The following is a 20,065-nucleotide window of genomic DNA, read 5'->3' as shown; positions in this document are numbered from 1 at the left end:
CACGTAACGTAAATTTTCTAAAAATACTTTTTTAAATAATCCGACGAAACGTGGATTTTTAAAAATATTTTTTCAATAATCGGACGTAACGTAAATTTTAAAAAATTAGATGATAGTAGAAAGGAAAGAGACTTAAAAATAGAGTTGTAAATACCATGGCATATTTTTAGGAGGGCTACAACTAATAGTAGTTCACAATAGGCTTTATAAGTTTAGGAGGAGTCTTAAAAATATTTTAAAAATTGAGATGGTAGTAGAAAGCGAAGATATTGTAACAAAGTTCTTAAAGTATGTCATTAAAAATGCCACGGTTTTTACACATATTTTTCAGCTAGTTATACATCAGATAAATTTCACAGCAGGCTTTATGCGTTACTGAGCAACTTTTAAATTTCAAGAAGTCCCGAAATGATTAAAATTCTGGTGTGATAGCATAAAGGAAAGAGACTTAAATCAAATTCAGTTTAACCCCTCCTGAATATATGCCACAATGTTTGTTTTTTTGCCACAAAAAATAGGACACAAATCATAATAAATACTGCAGTCTCTCAGAGTGAAAATGAGAAAAAAATTTGAGTTTTAAAATAGACTTTGCAAGATGATGATTAACTTTTAAATTTCAGGAAGTCCCAAAATAATCTTTTTATGCTACAAAGAAGAAAAAATAACAATTCATCAATAACATCAATAGTGTCCAAAAAGTATTGCCAATGTTCAGGTACATGCATTGTATGAACGCTGTTCCTATGGCGGAAAACCCTGGTTTCATCTAATAATTGAAATAATATTTTATTGAGGGTTGTTTTATCTTCGATTTTTTTAAACATATCTACAAACAAGTTATCTGCTATATCTTGTCGTCCATGAATTTTATGTAAAGTACATGCATAATATGAAACAATAATTAAACGGAAAATAAACGTTAGAAAAAATTTTTTTCTGAATATTAATAACTCGGAAAAAGGTTCAGAAATGGTTGTAAAATTTAATGAAGAAAATATCAAATTTTTAAAGACTAGTCGTTTTATCCATACTTGACATTATGACTGTGAACAGAAATCAATCTCTTCTCAATTACAAGACATTTTGTAAATTCAAAATTCCTGAGACACTGCATAGGCCATACATAAACTATGTCACCATATAAACATAAGCTCATATGTTCAATGTAGACAGGCAATTATGTAAAGTAATAGTTTACTGCATATTGTTAGGCTGTGCGGGCACATTTCATCATTGTATTACAGACAGGCGGTCAATCCCAACCAACATTGACAACATAAAACTAAAATTTATCGTATGTTAAATTAGTTTAAGCACTTGCAGGGAATGAAGTTGGCTGCAGTTGCCAGTCTCCCTCGCTGGACTGGAGGGAGAGAAAAGAAGTAAATAAGCTATTTATTGTAAATGTTTGTAATGGCAATTTCATCATATGCAGCTAAAGAAATAGGTAGGTATGTACATTAATGTTGCCCTTTATAAATAGCCTTGGCCATCATCGTCATCGTCAATCACAAGCTATGGAAATCATAACCTCATAGCCGAATGAAAATTTTTGCCATGATTGACATATGACCAGCCAGGCAAATCGTTACAGAGCTTAACACAAAAGCAAAGTATGGACATTTACACTATAAATGAAAATTTCTCCGAAAACTAACAGCAAGCGATGACATTTAAGAACAAAGACCTTGGTTTGAGTAGAAAGTGGAAAAACGGGGTGGGTAACAAGTATTGTGATGTGTGTTGCCCTTGCCAAATTTGTTAATATACATTTGTATTGATTGAAAATGTCAGCCCAAGAATATAATTACCGAAGACCGAGACCATGTGCATGGAAATCACTTTTCATATTGGAAAAGTTATTGTAGCAGGAAATTTAAAATCGCAAAATACATATTTGAATGCATCCATATTCAGCTATATGCTGATGAAAAGAATTATGGAGGAAATGTCCTTCAATTTTAACAATAAATGTAATCAAGAGAGGAAATTGAAAGTTTGGGAAAAGGTAAATAGAATGCTACATATGATAGATTTATGCATATGTGGAAACAATGACAGACGCTTAATTTAAAGGAATTTTAGGAACAATGTTCACTCAGAAGAAATGTATCACAACATTACAAACAAGATCCAACTATTTTCGGAAGTTTGTTTCGACGTTTTTTAAATTTTTTAAACTTAAGTGTCCTCAGAAACGATTAAACATTTAAAAAATTAAAACAAAAATAAAAAAATATCAAAATATTCACTTATTTCGGTTTCATCAAAAACCGAAAAAGATTGAAGGTGTAAAGAAAACACAGTTCTGAGGAGAGCTGCATTTAAGCATAAAAGCCAGAGAAAATGCCCAAGGCCAGATATGAGAAACCGTTACAGAAGGATGAAGGAGGACGACATTACTCCTAGAGAAGAATCCAGCAAATGAAGATTATTCAGACTGGAAGATGAATCCGGCAGACAAAGGGGGTAGAGTCTGCAAGAATACATGGCTAAAACGATAACGGAGCGGACGAAACGTGGATTTTAAAAAAATATTTTCAACTTAACTTGCTTTTTAAAAAATAATTTTTTGAAGAATCCGACGAAACTTGGATTTTTACAAAATATTTTTGTTTTCAATAATCCTACGTTACGTGGATTTTTTAAAAATATTTTTTCAATAATCGGACGTAACGTGGATTTCTAAAAAAATATTTTTTCAAGAATCTGACGTAACGTGGATTTTTAAAAAATAGTTTTGCAAGAATCAGACGTAACGTGGATTTTTAAAAAATATTTGTTCAAGAATCAGACGTAACGTGGATTTTTAAGAAATATTTTTTCAAGAATCAGACACAATGTGGATTTTTTAAAAAATATTTTTTAAGAATCGGACGTAACGGGGATTTTTTAAAAATATTTTTTTCATGAATCGGACGTAACGTGGATTTTTTAAAAATCTTTTTTTCGATAATCCAACGTAACCTGGATTTTTCAAAAATATGTTTTAATAATTGGACGTAACGTTGATTTTTTAAAAATATTTTTTTAATAATCGGACGTATCGTGGATTTTTAAAAAATATTTTTTACATAATCGGACGTAACGCGGATTTTTAAAAAATATTTTTTAGATAATCGGTCGTAACGTGGATTTTTAAATAATATGTTTTAGATAATCGGACGTAACGTGGATTTTTAAATAATATGTTTTAGATAATCGGACGTAACGTGGATTTTTAAATAATATGTTTTAGATAATCGGACGTAACGTGGATTTTTAAATAATATGTTTTAATAATTGGACGTAACGTGAATTTTTTAAAAATATTTTTAAGAAGCGGACGTAACGTAGATTTTTAAAAAATATTTTTTACATAATCGGACGTAACGTGGATTTTTAAAAAATATTTTTTAGATAATCGGTCGTAACGTGGATTTTTAAATAATATGTTTTAGATAATCGGATGTAACGTGGATTTTTAAAAAATATTTTTTAGATAATCGGACGTAACGAGGATTTTTAAAAAATATTTTGTAGATAATCGGACGTAACGCGGATTTTTAAAAAATATTTTGTAGATAATCGGACGTAACGCGGATTTTTAAAAAATATTTTTTAAGAATACAACAAAACGATGATTTTTAAAAAATATTTTTCACGAATCCAACAAAACAGGGATTTTTAAAAAATATTTTTCAAGAATCCAACGAAACGGGGATTTTTAAAAAATATTTTTTAGATAATCGAATGCAACGTGCGTTTAAAAAAAGAAAAATTTCAAGAATCTAAAGAAACGTGGATTTTTAAAAAATCTTTTTTCAAGAATCCAAAGAAACGTAGATTTTAAGAAAATATTTTTTCAAGAATCCAAAGAAACGTGGATTTTAAGAAAATATTTTTTCAAGAATCCAAAGAAACGTGGATTTTTAAAAAATATTTTTTCAAGAATCCAAAGAAACGTGGATTTTTTAAAAATATTTTTTCAAGAATCCAAAGAAACGTGGATTTTTAAAAATATTTTTTCAAGAATCCAAAGAAACGTGGATTTTTTAAAAATATTTTTTCAAGAATCAGACGTAGCGTGGATTTTTAAAAAATATGTTTTCAAGAATCACAGGTAACGTGGATTTTTAAAAATATTTTTCAAGAATCACACGTAACGTGGATTTTTTAAAAATATTTTTTCAAGAATCACACGTAACGTGGATTTTTTAAAAATATTTTTTCAAGAATCAGACGTGTCGTGGATTTTTTTAAAAATATTTTATCAAGAATCAGACGTAACGGGGTTTTTTTTAAATATTTTTTCAAGAATCAGACGTAACGTGGATTTTTTAAAAATATTTTTTCAAGAATCAGACGTAACGTGGATTTTTTAAAAATATTTTTCAAGAATCAGACGTAACGTGGATTTTTTAAAAATATTTTTTCAAGAATCAGACGTAACGTGGATTTTTTAAAAATATTTTTTGAAGAATCAGACGTAACGTGGATTTTTTAAAAATATTTGTCGAGAATCAGACGTAACGTGGATTTTTTAAAAATATTTTTCAAGAATCAGACATAACGTGGATTTTTTAAAAATATTTTTCGAGAATCAGACATAACGTGGATTTTTTAAAAATATTTTTCAAGAATCAGACGTAACGTGGATTTTTTAAAAATATTTTTCAAGAATCAGACGTAACGTGGATTTTTTAAAAATATTTTTCAAGAATCAGACGTAACGTGGATTTTTTAAAAATATTTTTCAAGAATCAGACGTAACGTGGATTTTTTAAAAATATTTTTCAAGAATCAGACGTAACGTGGATTTTTTAAAAATAATCGGACGCAACGTGGATTTTTAAAAAATATTTTTCAAGAATCGGACGTAACGTGGATTTTTTAAAAATATTTTTTCAAGAATCAGACGTAACGTGGATTTTTAAAAAATTTTTTTCAAGAATCAGACGTGGCGTGGATTTTTAAAAAATATTTTTTCAAGAATCAGACGTAACGTGGATTTTTAAAAAATATTTTTTTCAAGAATCAGACTTAACGTGAATTTTTAAAAAAATAATTTTTCAAGAATCCGTGGTGGCGTGGATTTTTAAAAAATATTCTTTGAAGGATCCGTGGTGGCGTGGATTAATACGCCATATTACATTAAATGTTGTTGCGCAACATTATGTAGCATAGAAAATGTTTCTCAACAGAAAATTTTCCACAACATTTCCTATCCTCAAAAAGTTGATAATTTTTTTTATTCCAAAATGTTGCTAAGCGCTCTTGATCTGCATAAGGTTAAAAGGTTGCTGAAGTTTTATGATACAATGTTCCTTTACAGAAAATGTTGCTCAACATTTTCTAACCTCAAAAGCCTTTTATGTTGCTCTAATTATTTTTTGTATATATTTTCGTATTATATTTTCACAAATTCCCCAAATTCCTTTCTCCACATATTTTCATATTGACAAATCGCCAAAGAACCAATAAATAAAAAAATGAAAAAATATCTATTTTTTCTAATATTCATTGTTATTTGTTTGTTTCGGCCTTGGTACATTTTTTATGCCTCGTTATTGTCTGTTTTAAAAACAAATTAGTTTTCTTTGTTTGCCTCTTTCGAAAAAACAGCAAATAAATAATAGGTCAACATATATATTTGTCTATGTCTAATGGTCAGTCAGTGAGTGAATGAAGGACATGTGCTGAAACAAACATTGCAGGGAAATTCTTTGTTTTTCCTTTTCAAAAAAAAAAAAAAAAAAAAAAAAAAAATTGCAAAACATGGCCATCGTGCACATATATATTTTTAGCAATAAATCTAAATAATAGAACTCATCTGAAATGACCATAAATTAGGAGAAAATGTTTAAAGGAGAAACCAAAAACAAAGGAGCAAGACAGTTTTGGGGAGTAAACCCATGCCGGCCGGCAAATCCAAAACCAAAAACGATAAACATTAAATAATGCTCTACATATGTTGCCTATACGAATAGAGGTTAGATGGTTGGTTAACCAAAATCCAAGAATTCCATCCATTTGTGGGGAAAAACGGAATGGAAAGAAGCAAGGCAAGGGATAAGCAAACATTTGTGTTAATTTTATTTTATGTCACTTCATTAGCCAACATCTACAAGTTATTTGCTTCACTTCTGTTCTTCTACTCTTCATACCTTCGTTAAAACTAATGCCATAGCCATTGTGGTGAGTGACCAAGAGTCTTGAAACTCAGTCTAGGTTTTGGGGCTTTATCTTTAACATTAACTTCCTAAACAAATAATCACCCAGACATTAGTGTTCAGCTTTTTTCTCCATTTCCTTTCCTTTTGTTTTGTATTTCATTTCTAGTTTCTTCTGAGGAAATGCCAGGAAATCTTTATGCTATACCTCCTCGCCTGTCCATATTCTTTATTTATTCCCCCTTGAAGTATGCTTTGCCATATAAATCATTAAATATTTGTTAAGCTGTTTGCCAAATGATATATTTTTTTCATGTGGATGTTTTTTGTTTCTTTCGCCCTGTTGTAATTACATGGTTGGAATTTTCTACCAATCCATGTCTTCTTCATCTTTCCCCTTTCTGGTCTGACTAATTTATTTTGTTTTAGTGATTTCATTTGTGTCTAATTTCCTTTCATTTTTGGTAAGTTGTTGTTCTGCTCTCTTGGATTTATATAAATTCATTTATTAATTATTAACATAAATTGTGGCCATAAATTATGCTACTTAAAGCCTGAATAGCCAGCCGTATAATAGTTACTTTGGGAAGGAGGGAGGTAAGAGTTTAATTCCTAAAGCAGTGTTAAGCCTATTTACCCAATTGCTGACCTTAATTGTCCGCATCAATTTGCTGTTTAATGATGCGGTTCATAGATTTTTATGGATTTTGTTGTTTGTTTTTTTGTTTTGGAGAACACAAAAACAAACCATTATGACTTTATTGCAACAAATGAAGTGTTGTAAATTATTGGCAATAAATTATGGATGCGGAGGAATTACTTTTTGTTTTTTGTTTGGTATGCAAGAACGATTTTTTGATAGCAAGAAGTGGAATTTCAACATTGTTAAAGAATAAAAATTTTTGCATAATTTTAGGAAGAAAAAATTAAGCAAAAAATATTTATACCATCCTAAAAGTATGCCTAAATTTTGGCTTAAAAAGTCCTTACAAACTATTTCTTGTAAGGACTTTTTAAGCCAAAATTTAGGCATACTTTTAGGATGCTATACATATTAAAATTTACTATCTTCCCAAACATGCATAGGCATTCGTTTTCATTTAAATTTCACTATGTCTAGCATGCCTCTTCAATAAATTTAAATTCCAATCCCCCACATTTTTTTAAAAAAAAGTAAACTTTTAAATGCCTACTTTTAGGAATCTGTGTTTTTTATCTCCCAAAAACTTTTAACCAACCAAACTTTTAATTGCAATCTTTTGCAAACCGGAAAACAGTATTCAATTAAGCTTATTTATTTCACCAAAAAATCCATATATTGATAAATATTTTTATCTTCAACTTCATTGGTACTTTTGAAAAAATATTTAAAGTTTTCAAACAAACCACAGAAAATATGCAAAAATCAACAACATATATTTCAAGGCTCTTAACTAATATTACAAGAATTCGAGAAAGGTAAAAAAAGAAATGAAACAAAAAAAAAACAAAACAAAATATTTTTCTAAAATCCAACCTCAAAGCCAATTAGTGTTGAAAAATTTATTTTCGTTCCCTGTTTTCTCCACAAGGCTTTTAGCCTAAATCAAAAAAAAAAAAAAAAAACACCTTATAAAATATTTACAAACATGTTGTTGCAAAATATTTTGTACAACAACAGCAGCAACAAATTGCCAGACTAATAGACACAACAAAGTGGCAACAAAACAAAAAGTGAAAATCAACAACTGAACAAATTAAAAATGGCAAAAATTTGTTTTTTTTTTTTCTCTCGACAATTTGGTTGCCATGATAACACCACAAAAATACACATATAAAAAATTAAATATTGGCATGACCATAAATTGCAACACCTAAAAGTATGCAAAATAAAAGTAAAGGCCTAAAACCAGGCTATAAAGTTTGGATGTTTGTAAAAAAAAACAATAAAATTAAGAAAATTCGTGGCAACATTTTTGAAAAAGGTGATCCACGAAAACGTGATTTTTTAAAGTAATTGTTTCGAGCAGCCTTAGGCCCCACAAACGTGGATTTTTTAGTAGTTTTTTCGAGCAGCCTTAGGCCCCCCACAAACGTGGATTTTGAAAGTAATTTTTCCGAGCAGCCTTAGACCAAACAAACGTGGATTTTTAAGTAGTTTTTTCGAGCAGCCTTAGGCCCCCCACAAACGTGGATTTTGAAAGTAATTTTTCCGAGCAGCCTTAGACCAAACAAACGTGGATTTTTAAGTATTTTTTTTGGAGCAGCATTAGGCTCCACAAACGTGGATTATTAAAGTAATTGTTTTTGAGCAGCTTTAGGCCCCACAAACGTGGATTATTAAAGTAATTGTTTTCGAGCAGTCTTAGGCCCCAGAAATGTGGATTTTTAAAGTATTTTTTTTGGAGCAGCCTTAGGATTTTTAAAGTATTTTTTTGGAGCAGCCTCAGGTCTCACAAACGCGAATTTGTTAAGTAGTTCTTTCGAGCAGCCTTAGGCCCCACAAACGCGAATTTGTTAAGTAGTTCCTTCGAGCAGGCTTAGGCCCCACTAACGTGGATTTTTAAGAGGATTTTTTCGAGCAGCCTTAGGTCTCACAAACGTGGATTTTGAAAGTAATTTTTCCGAACAGCCTTAGGCCTTTTCGAGCAACCTAAGACAACGAAGACCTGGATTTTTAAAATAATTTTTTCGGGCAACCTCAGATCAGGAAACTGTGGAGTTTTAGAGGTATTTTCAAGCAATCTAAGACCCGGAAAATGTGGATTTTTAAAATAATTTTTTCGAGCAACCTCAAAACAGGAATATGAGGATTTTTAGAGGAATTTTTCGAGCAACCTCAAAACAGGAATATGAGGATTTTTAGAGGAATTTTTCGAGCAACCTTAGACTGGAAAAATGTGGATTTTTTAAAGTAATTTTTTTGAGACGCCAAAGGCCCCACAAACCTGGATTTTTAAAATAATTTTTTCTAGCAGCCTCAGATGAGGAAACTGTGGACTTTTAGAGGAATTTTTCGAGCAACCTTAGGACGGGAAAATGTGGATTTTTGAAGCATTTTTTTTCGGCCAACCTTAAGCCGGGAAAATGTGGATTTTTTAGAAGATTTTTTTCGAGCATCCTTAGACCACGAAGAAGTGGATTTTTAAAATAATTTTTTCGAGCAACCTCAGATCAGGAAACTGTGGATTTTTAGAGGAATTTTTCGAGCAATCTAAGACCGTGAAAATGTTGATTTTTAAAGTAATTTTTTCGAGCAGCCTCAAAACAGGAAAATTAGAATTTTTAGAGGAATTTTTCGAGCAACATTAGACTGGAAAAGTTTGGATTTTTAAAGTAATTTTTTCGAGCGGCCACACATCAGGACACTGTGAATTTTTAGAGAAATTTTTCGAACATTCTTAGACAGGGAAAATGTGGATTTTTAAAGTAATTTTTCCGATCAACCTCAGCAAAAGGATATTGCGGATTTTTAAATGAATTTTTCGAGCAGGCTTAGACCGCGAAATGCAAAATTTTAAATTATTTTTCCGGGCAACCTTACACCGGGAAAACGTATATTTTTAAAGTCATTTTTTCGGCCAACCTTAGACCGGGAAAATGTAAATTTTTAAAGTAATTTGTTCGGCCAGCCTTAAATCGGGAAAATCTTAGACCGGGAAAATATAGATCTTTAAAGTGTTTTTTTTTCGGCCAACTGTAGACCGGGAAATGTGAATTTTTAAAGTATTTTTTTCGGCCAACCTTAGACCGGGAAAATTTGGGGTTTTAAATTAATTTATTCGGCCAACCTTAAACCGGGAAAATGTGGAATTTTAAAGTAATTTTTTCGCCAAAAATTTTGATTTTTAGCGTATTTTTTCGACCATTGTTAGACCGGAAAAATGTGGATTTTTAAAGTAATTTTTTCGGCCAACCTTAGACCGGGAAAATGTGGATTTTTCAAGTAATTTTTTCGGCCATCCTTAGAACGAGAAAATGTGGATTTTTAATGTAATTTTTTCGAGCAACCTGAGACGTGGAAAATGTGGATTTTTATCGTATTTTTTGAGGAATTTTTCGACCAACCTTAGACCGCGAAAATGTGGATTTTTAAAGTATTTTTTCGTCCAACCTTAGACCGGGATAATGTGGATTTTTAAAGTAATTTTTTCGAGCAGCCTCAGATCAGGAAAATGTTAATTTTTGGAGGAATTTTCGAGCAACCTTAGACCGGGGAAATGTGAATTTTTAAAGTAACGTTTTCGGCCAACCTTAAACCAGGAGAATGTGGATTTTCGAAGTAATTTTTTGAGGAATTTTTCAGGCAACCTTAGACCGGGAAAATTTGGACTTTCAAAGAAATTGTTTCGAACGGGGAACATGTGAATTTTTGAAGTAATTTTTTCGGCCAACCTTAAACCGGGAAAATTTGGATTTTTTAGAAATTTCTTCGGCCAACCTTAGACTTGGAAAATGTGAATCTTTGAAGCAATTTTTTCGGCCAACCGTAGACCGGGAAAATGTAGATTTTTAAAGTATTTTTTCGGCCAACTGTAGACCGGGAAATGTGAATTTTTGAAGTATTTTTTTTCGGCCAACCTTAGGCGGCAAATATGTGGATTTTTATAGTAATTTTTTCGGACAACCTTAGACCGGGAAACTGTGGATTTTTAAAGTAATTTTTCGCCCAACCTTAAACCAGGAAAATTTGGATTTTTGAAGTAATTTTTTGAGGCATTTTTCGGCCAACCTTAAACCAGGAAAACTTGGATTTTTTTAAGTAATTTTTTTGAAGAATTTTTCGAGCAACTTAGACCGGGAAAATTTGGATTTTTAAAATTTTTTTTTTCGGGCAACCTTAGACCGGGAAAATTAGGATTTTCAAAGCAATTTTTTCGGCCAACCTTAGACGGGGAATGTGTGAACTTTTTAAGTAATTTTTTCGGCCAACCATAATGCGGGAAAATGTGAATTTTTGAAGTCATTTTTTCGGCCAACCTTAGACCGGAAAAATTTGGGTTTTTAAATAAATTTCCTCGGCCAACCTTAGACCGGGAAAAATTGGATTTTTAAAGTAATTTTTTCGGCCAACTTTAGACCGGGAAAATAGGATTTTTAAAGTATTTTTTCGGCCACCCTTAGACCGGGAAAATGTTTATTTTTAAAGTGTTTTTTTTTTTTCGACCAACATTAGAACGGGAAAATGTGGGTTTTTACAGTAATTTTCTCGGCCAAGCTTAGGCCGGGAAAATATGGATTTATGAAGTAATTTTTTCAGCCAACCTTAGACCGGGAAAATGTGGATTTTTAAAGTAATTTCTTCGACCAACCTTAGACCGGGAAAATGTAGTACCGGAAAATTTGGATTTTTAAAGAAAATTTTCGGCAAACCTTAAGCCGGGAAAATGTGGATTTTTAAAGTAATTTTTTTGAGAAATGTTTTGATCAACTTTAGACCGGGAAAATGTGGATTTTTAAAGAATTTTTCGTCCAATATGTGGATGTTTTTAAAGTAATTTTTTCGGCCAATCTTAGACCGGGAAAATGTAGATTTTTAAAGTAATTTTTTTGAGGAATTTTCGAGCAACCTTATACCGGGAAAGTTTGGATTTTTAAAGAATTTTTTTTCGGCCAACCTTAGACCGAGAATATGTGGATTTTTACAGTAATTTTTCGGCCAACCGTAGACCGGGAATATGTGGATTTGTAAAGTAATTTTTTCGAGCAACCTTAGACTGGGAAAATGTGGATTTTTAAAATAACTTTTTCGGTCAAGCTAAGACCGGGAAAATTTGGATTTTCAAAAAATATTTTGTTCGAGCAACCTTAGACCACGAAGGTGTACATTTTTAAAATAATTTTTTCTAGCAACCAAAACCACGAAGACGTGGATTTTTAAAATAATTTTTTCGAGCAACCTTTGACCACGAATACGTTGGTTTTTAAAATAATTTTGACGAGCAACTTTAGACAACGAAGACGTGGATTTTTAAAATATATTTTGCGACCAGCCTTAAGAACCACAAACGTGGATTTTTAGACGAATCTTTTGCAACAACTTTGGACCTCGAAAATGCAGATTTTTAAAGATTTTTTACCCGAAAAATTTACGTTTGTGGTGCCAAAGGCTGCTAAAAAAAATACTTTAAAAATTCACGTTTGTGGGTACTAAGGCTGGTCGAAAAAAAAAATACTTAAAACATCCACGTTTGTGGGTCCGAAGGCTGCTCGAAAAAACAACTTAAAAAATCCACGTTTGTGGGTCCTGAAAAAAATTACTTACAAAATCCACTTTTGTGGATCCTAAGGCTGGTCGAAAAAAATTACTTAAAAAATCACGTTTACGGGTCTTAAGGCTGCTCGAAAAAATTACTTAAAAAAACACTTTTGTGGTTTTAGATTGTTAAAGTATTTTTTCGAGCAAGCTTAGACCACGAAAAGAAAAAAATTTCATTGTGTCCTATTCAGCTTTCTCTACTATAGAAAATGTTGTTCAAATTTTTTATATACTACAAAAGGTTGCTCAACTTAGCTATATTTGCTACAAAAAGTTGCTTAGCTTTATTCTAGAAAAAGTTGCTAAACTCTTGTAATTCCACAAATTGATTTCTTGATTTAGATAGTGTTGACAACAAATCTAGAACATGTTTCCCAACTGTTGCTATTCCAAAAACATTTGCTCAACGTTGGATATTATTGAAAAAATTGCTGAACTTTTACCATTATTTTATCATTCTAGAAATTGTTCCTCAATATCTTTATGTGCCGATAGTGTTGCCCAACACTGCTCTAGAAAATGTTGTCGAACATTTTCTGTATTAAAAAAAATAGTTAAAGTTAGTCTAAACCAGAAAAAATATGCGAAATTTTTGTAATTTGAAAATGTAACTTTGGCTATTCTAGAAAAGGTTTGTAAATTTTCACCAGTCTATGGTTATTCTAGAAATTGTTCTCCAATATATATAGGTTCGTGTTGCCCAAAACTAGAAAAAGTATCTTAACCAAACTACCAAACTACACATAATTTGTCGCAACTTTTAATTATTTAAAGATGTTATCCAACTAGTCCTATTCCAGAAAGTCGCTCAACTTCTGCTTCTTGCGATAAAGTTGACAAACTTTTGCTAGTGTAGAAAAAGTTCCTAAACTTTTGCCGTTCCTGAAAAAGTTGCTCAACTACTGTTGCCCAACACTGCACTAGAAAATGTTGCGATTTTTTTGTAATAGAAAAAATGGGTCGAAATTTTAATTCTAGAAAATGTTGCTCAACATTTCCTTTTCTGGGAAATGTTGCACAACTTTTGCTATTTTTTGTCGATCTAGGAGTTGTGCCTCAACATCTATTTAATCAAATAATGTTGCCCAACAGTGTTTCTCAACATGTGTTATAGTTAGAATAGTTGTTTAATATGTTGCAAAGATACATTTTGGCATATATTAAGGATTCTTATATTAAATTATATGTATAAAAAATTGTGTTAATTTTTCTACACTTGAAAAAAATTGTCTGAAATTTAGTTTTAGAAAATGTTACTCAACATTTCCTTTTGCAGAAAAAGTTAATAAACTTTTGCTATTCCAGAATAAGTTGCTCAACCATTGCCACTATTGGAAATGTTGCTGAACTAGTGTTATTTTGGAAAACGTTGCTCAACTTTTTCCTTTCCAGAAATTGTGTCTCAACATCTCTTGATTCATATAATGTTGCCCAACAATGTTTCTCTACAATGTATCCCAAAAAAATTTCCCAACATGTGATAAAACTGAAAAAGTTGCCAAACTCTTGTTGCAATAATAAAATGTAGCATATTTTTAGGACAAATATATATAAAATTATGATATTATATAGAAGAATATATGGCTATAGATATTAAATATTATTCCTATATTTTTATAACAATACTCCATATAATTCAATACAATAATAAAAATACTTAAACAATTTAAAGAATATTGGCATAGAATATAATAAAGAATTATAAAGAAAGAAAAATTATGTTTTGTACTCACGGACTGCATCAATAACAACTGGTGTCCAGATTAACAACACAAGAAGTGTAGTAACTGCAACAATATTGGCTGCTGTTGGCAATGCTGCCACTTGCAGCCCCATTATTTACAACAAAATACGCGCAAAGACACACACACGCAGGAAATTGACTTGAATTGTTGGCGCGTTGAGATTTTGTGGGAGGGTGAAGGTGAAGAGCGAGAGGGATAAGCGTAGTGGGCGAGTGAACTGCCCCAAACACACAGGCAAAGATATTGGTAAATTTATTACCGAGGACTGCGATGTTCTTTAGAGGATTCTTGCTTTTTTTTCTACAATGGCCAAGCAAATGTGTGAACAAGCCGTTTGCTCGTTACCAGGAGATTGGATGGATATCACCAGAAAGAAGAAGAGCAAGCAGTACAAAAAAATATGCTAGACAAGACCAGAATAGTGGAGGATCTTATCTAGGATTGAAACTGATGATGATGGGCGGTGGTGCTGATGCTCTTGTTGTTGACTGGTCTGGGCTTAAAATTTAAGTAGGTCGTTGTCGCCGATGTCGTTCGTTCGAGATAGATAAAGCGGGAGAGATATGACAACAATAAGTAGGATAACAATTTATATAAAATGGATAAAATTGAGTTTCCTGGTTTTAGATTTTTTTCGTTTGCGTTGTTGTTGTTAGGACTAGACTTACTCTATGGCTAGCTCGATTTTGTTTTTTCTTTGTGGAAATAACTTATGGGGGAGGTATCAAAATTTGTCTAAAAATTGCTTAGAGTTTGCGTTTTGAGTATAAAATAGTTAATAGATTTTGTTTGGTTGGTGGCTGTTGTATTTTTATTTAAATCATGTGGAATTGAAGCAGTAATGAGATGCGCAAGGAGGGGAGCGGTGTGTTAAAAACAATTTCAATTTTTTAGGAGATTTTTAATTACAGTTTATAATTGTTGGTTTGTTTTGTACAAGAAGTTACGTTTTGTGTAGTTGTTGTTGTTGATGTTATTAACAAGGATTTTATTTTCAGTCGTTGATTAAGATTGTTGTAGTTGTTGTCGTCGTGTTGAAATTTGTTGTTGAATTTGTATTTTTGTTATATCGGTTAAGCCGAAAATCATCGGATATTACAAGATGTGTGAATAGATGCGATGTCATCATCATCATTAGCAGCATTGCAGCCAATAGGACATTTGTTGTGTTAAACACCAATTTTCATTTCATGCATAGAAATGTGTTGGATGACAGCCGACAGGACGACAGGCGGCGGGCAGGACAACAAACCATTACCAAACCAAAGTTAGTTTGCGGCATTAGTGGGCATATGTCACGCAATATTTAATACAATACAAGCCATCATGTTATTTCCAGTTATTTGGCGCCCCCAAAGAATTTCAACAATATTTTAACAAGGTTAAAACAGAAGCAGTAACAACAACCAGGGGCAATAGTACAGTTAATGGACAACAACAAAAGTTAGTTGTTGAATGTATAGTTTCCGTTGAGGAGGATATGAATAATATTTTAATTTGTCATCATTGAGGATGTTGTTGTGCAAGGTCGGCAAAAAAAATTATTGATTAGTTTTTGTTGTATACCACCAGTCAACAACAAAATGTGTAAATTTCAACAAAACAAGAAACAGAATAGGCGTGCGTGTTATTTTGTTGTAGTTTTTTTCGCAGTTAAAACGTTGATGGGCCAACAGCAAGTATCGCAGCAGCGTTGCGTTGATTTTGCGCGTTGCGTGAAATGGAAAAGTGTTGGAAAAAATGGGAAAAAGTATCCCAGTTAGTTTGGTGTGATGACGCTGACGTTTTGTTACCTGGACTCTCAAAAAATACTTAAGATTTTCTATAGCGAGAGAGAGACATTTGGGGACAATTTTTTTATTATAAAATATTTTTTTTTCTATTAAATATTTGCCCTAATTTCCTAAAACCAAGTTTTTGCTTTTATTTATTTTTATTTTTAATTTTTTTTTATTTATTAATTTTATTATGTTGATTAGCTGTAAAGAAAAAAAATAGAGAAAAATAAAATTTATTTATTAGTATTTAGAAAAATTAAAAATTAATGACAGCCAAACGTGTGCGAAAGGAAGGTTTCAGCAATTATTTCAATATAAAAATTAATTCAGTTGAATACTTAAGTTATGCTCATACAATTTACATGGCCTATAAAAAGCTGTTCAACGTGTTGCCTTAGAAAATATTGTACAAACATGTTGCAAGGACTTGGCTAGTGTCCAACATGTTGCCCAACATTTGCAATGCAAGATGTTGCTTTTCTTGGGAAAATTTGGATTTTTAAAGTAATTTTTTGAGGAATTTTCCTAGAACTTTAGACCGGTAAAGTTGGAATTTTTAAAGTATTTTTTGTTTGTCCAACCTTAGGCCGGGAAATGCGGATTTTTAAAGTAATTTTTTCGACCAACCTTAGGCCGGGAAAATGTGTATTTTTAAAGTAATTTTTTCGGTCACCTTAGATCGGGAAAATTTTGATTTTTAAAGTAATTTCTTCGGCCAACCTTAGACCGGGAAAATTAAGATTTTTGAAGCAATATTTTCGGCCAACATTAGACCGGGAAAATAGGAATTTTTGAAGTATTTTTTCGGCCAACCCTAGACCGGGAAAATGTTTATTTTTAAAGTAATTTTTTTCGAGCAGCCTCAGATCAGGAATATGTGCATTTTTAGAGGAATTTTCGAGCAACCGTTGACCGGGAAAACGTGGATTTTTAAAGTAATTTTATCGGCCAACCTTAAACAATCTTTATAGTATTTTTTCGGCCAATCTTATACCGGGAAAATGTGGATTTTTAAAGTATTTTTTTTAGAAATTTTTCGAGCAGCCTTAGACCGGGAAAATGTGGATTTTTATAGAATTTTTCGTCCAACCTTAGACCGCCAAATTTGGATTTTTAAAGTAATATTTTTGAGAAATTTGTGGAGCAACCTTAGACCGGGAAAATGTGGACCTTTAAAGTAATTTCTTTGGTTAACCTTAGACCGGGAAAATGTAGATTTTTAAAGTATTTTTTTCGACCAACCTTAAACCAGAAAAATTTGGAGTTTTGAAGTAATTTTTTGAGGAATTTTTCGACCAACTTTAGACCGGGAAAAGTTTATTTTTACAGAATTTTTTTCGGCCAACCTCAGACCGGGAAAATGTGGATTTTTAAAATAATTTCTTTGGCCAACTTTAGACCGGTAAAATGTGGATTTTTACAATAATTTTTTTGAGAAAATTTTCCAGGTCTACGGAAAATGTGGATTTTTAAAGTAATTTTTGTGAGACTTTTTTCAAGCAACCTTAGACCGGGAAAATGTGGATTTTTAAAGAATTTTTTTCGTCCAACCTTAGATCGAGAATATGTGGATTTTTTAACGTAATTTTTTCGGCCAATCTTAGATCAGGAAAATGTGGATTTTTAAAGTATTTTTTTTTTTTTGAGAAATTTTTCGAACAGCCTTAGACCGGGAAAATGTGGATTTGTAAAGAATTTTTTCGTCCAACCTTAGACCGAGAATATGTGGATTTTTTAAAGCAATTTTTTAGCCAATCTTAGATCGGGAAAATTTGGATTTTTAAAGTAATTTTTTGAGGAATTTTTCGACCAACTTTAGACCGGGAAAATGTGGATTTTTAAAATAATTTCTTCGGCCAACTTTAGACCGGGAAAATGTGGATTTTTACAATAATTTTTTGAGAAAATTTTCGAGCAACCGTAGACCGGGAAAATGTGGATTTTTAAAGTAATTTTTGTGAGACATTTTTCAAGCAACCTTAGACCGGGAAAATGTGGATTTTTAAAGAATTTTTTTCGTCCAACCTTAGATCGAGCATATGTGGATTTTTTAACGTAATTTTTTCGGCCAATCTTAGATTAGGAAAATGTGGTTTTTTAAAGTAATTTTTTTTTTGAGAAATTAAATCAATAAAAGAAGATGTGTTAAGTTCAGAGAATAACTAAACCATCCAACAACTCCCTGATGATGACTATCGATGATAGTCGAAATATCGGAAAAATAAATCAACATTAAAAAACAAACTTTATGTTTTTTATTTCTACTGACCTAAAGCCAAGTGAACAGAAGAAGATAGGCAATTTTTTGAGGAATTTTTCGAGCAACCTTAGACCGGGAAAATGTGCATTATTAAAGTAATTTGTTTGAGAAATTTTTGGAGCAACCTTAGACCAGGAAAATGTGGATTTTTAAAGTAATTTCTTTGGTTAACCTTAGACCGGGAAAATGTAGATTTTTAAAGTTTTTTTTTTTCGACCAACCTTAAACCAGAAAAATTTGGATTGTTGAAGTAATTTTTTGAGGAATTTTTCGATCAACTTTAGTCTGGGAAAATTTTATTTTTAAAGAATTTTTTTCGGCCTATCTTAGACCGGGAAAATGTGGATTTTTAAAGTAATTTCTTCGGCCAACTTTAGACCGGGAAAATGTGAATTTTTTAGGTATTTTTTTTTTTGAGAAATTTTTCGAGCAGCCTTAGTTCGGGAAATGTGGATTTTTAAGGTAATTTTTTTGAGACATTTTTCAAGCAACCTTAGACCGGGAAAATTTGGATTTTTAAAGAATTTTTTTTCGTCCAACCTTAGATCGAGAATATGTGGATTTTTTAACGTAATTTTTTCGGCCAATCTTAGATCGGGAAAATTTGGATTTTTAAAGTAATTTTTTTGAGGAATTTTTCGAGCAACCTTAGACCGTGAAAATTTTAATTTTTAAAGTATTTTTTCGGCATATTATCTAAAAAGTGGTTCAACTTGTGCTATTCTTTGAAAAGTAGCCTTACTTTTGCTACCTTGGAGAAGGTTGGCAAACTTTTGTTGTTCTTTAAAAGGTTGCCAAACTTTTTTTAGTCAGAAACATGTTGCTTAACTTTTGCTATTCTAGAAAAAGTTCCTCAACGTTTGATATTCAAGAAAAAGTTCCTCAACTTGTACTATTCCTATTCTAGGAAAAATTGATTATTTCATATTTCTATTTTGCATTCTAAAAAAGATGTTCAAGATGTACGTGTCTAGAGGAAAATGTCTTAACATGTTCTATTACAACTAAAGTATCCCAACTTTGTTTAATAAAAAATGTTGCTCAACATTTGCCATTAAGACACATGTTGACCTATTTAAAGCTATGTGAAGTATTTTGATGGCAAGTACACCATTAATCATGGCAATTTTCGGAAGAATCTATTTGCAGTTTATTAAGAAATGTCTAGAATTATTATTGACTTTAAAATGTTGCCTGATATCGTGATACATGAACTGTAGGAGAAAATTCTTTGAATTTCTTTCAGAAAACTATCGACTTTTAAATGTAACCAGAAGTGTGGACACACAAAATTTGGAGATAATGTGTCTAAACATGTGCTTAGAAACATTTTGTTCCGTTATAAATTTATGGGAATTATTTTGAAGACCGTTAGACCAAGAATTACATGATTTCACGGCTTTCAAATGCGTTCTTTTCCAGAAGATTATTCAATTGTTGACTTTTTATTTCAATTAAGTGGTGCCAGGTGTTTTGACACAAGAAATGTTGCTAAACATTTGCTTAGACACATTGGGTGTGAATTTTTACTTACTAAATGTTGCAGAAACATATTTTCAGCAACTTTTCCTTTATACAACTGTCAAAGTCTGCAACATTAGTAAAAATGATTACTAATTATCACGTAAAAAGACACATCTATTAATTAAATTTATGCGAATTATTTTGAGAGACAGTAGAGCATCAATCAATTAAAATTTAAGGATTATTTTTTTTTTTTGTCTTTGTACCAGAGCATTATTGGAGGAATCTGAGACTTTTAATCATGAATATTTTAAGCATAAATTATTCTTCATTCATTTCAAGGTCATATATTTGTTTTAGAATTGAATTTTAAATCTTGAAGGTGCTTGTTTCGCTCGAGGTCATGTAATAATACAATGAAAATT

The 20,065-nt window shown here is 31.3% G+C and overlaps 1 protein-coding gene across 5 annotated transcripts in view; it reads right to left on the bottom strand.

The window, feature by feature from the left end:
• Positions 1-20,065, bottom strand: part of Lar (tyrosine-protein phosphatase Lar) — a 992,349-nt gene that overhangs the window by 604,573 nt on the left and 367,711 nt on the right. For all 5 annotated transcript variants that reach the window (XM_073967222.1, XM_073967225.1, XM_073967224.1 and 2 more), the window contains one exon: positions 14,127-14,938. In XM_073967222.1, coding sequence (XP_073823323.1) covers positions 14,127-14,229 — 103 coding nt within the window. In that variant the 5' untranslated portion in view covers positions 14,230-14,938. The remainder of the gene's footprint in view (positions 1-14,126; positions 14,939-20,065) is intronic.

This window comes from Musca autumnalis, unplaced genomic scaffold (assembly GCF_047663935.1).
Source record: "Musca autumnalis isolate F117 unplaced genomic scaffold, ASM4766393v1 scaffold_2, whole genome shotgun sequence".
NCBI classification, from domain to species: domain Eukaryota; kingdom Metazoa; phylum Arthropoda; class Insecta; order Diptera; family Muscidae; genus Musca; species Musca autumnalis.
This window is presented reverse-complemented; position numbering and strand designations above follow the sequence as displayed.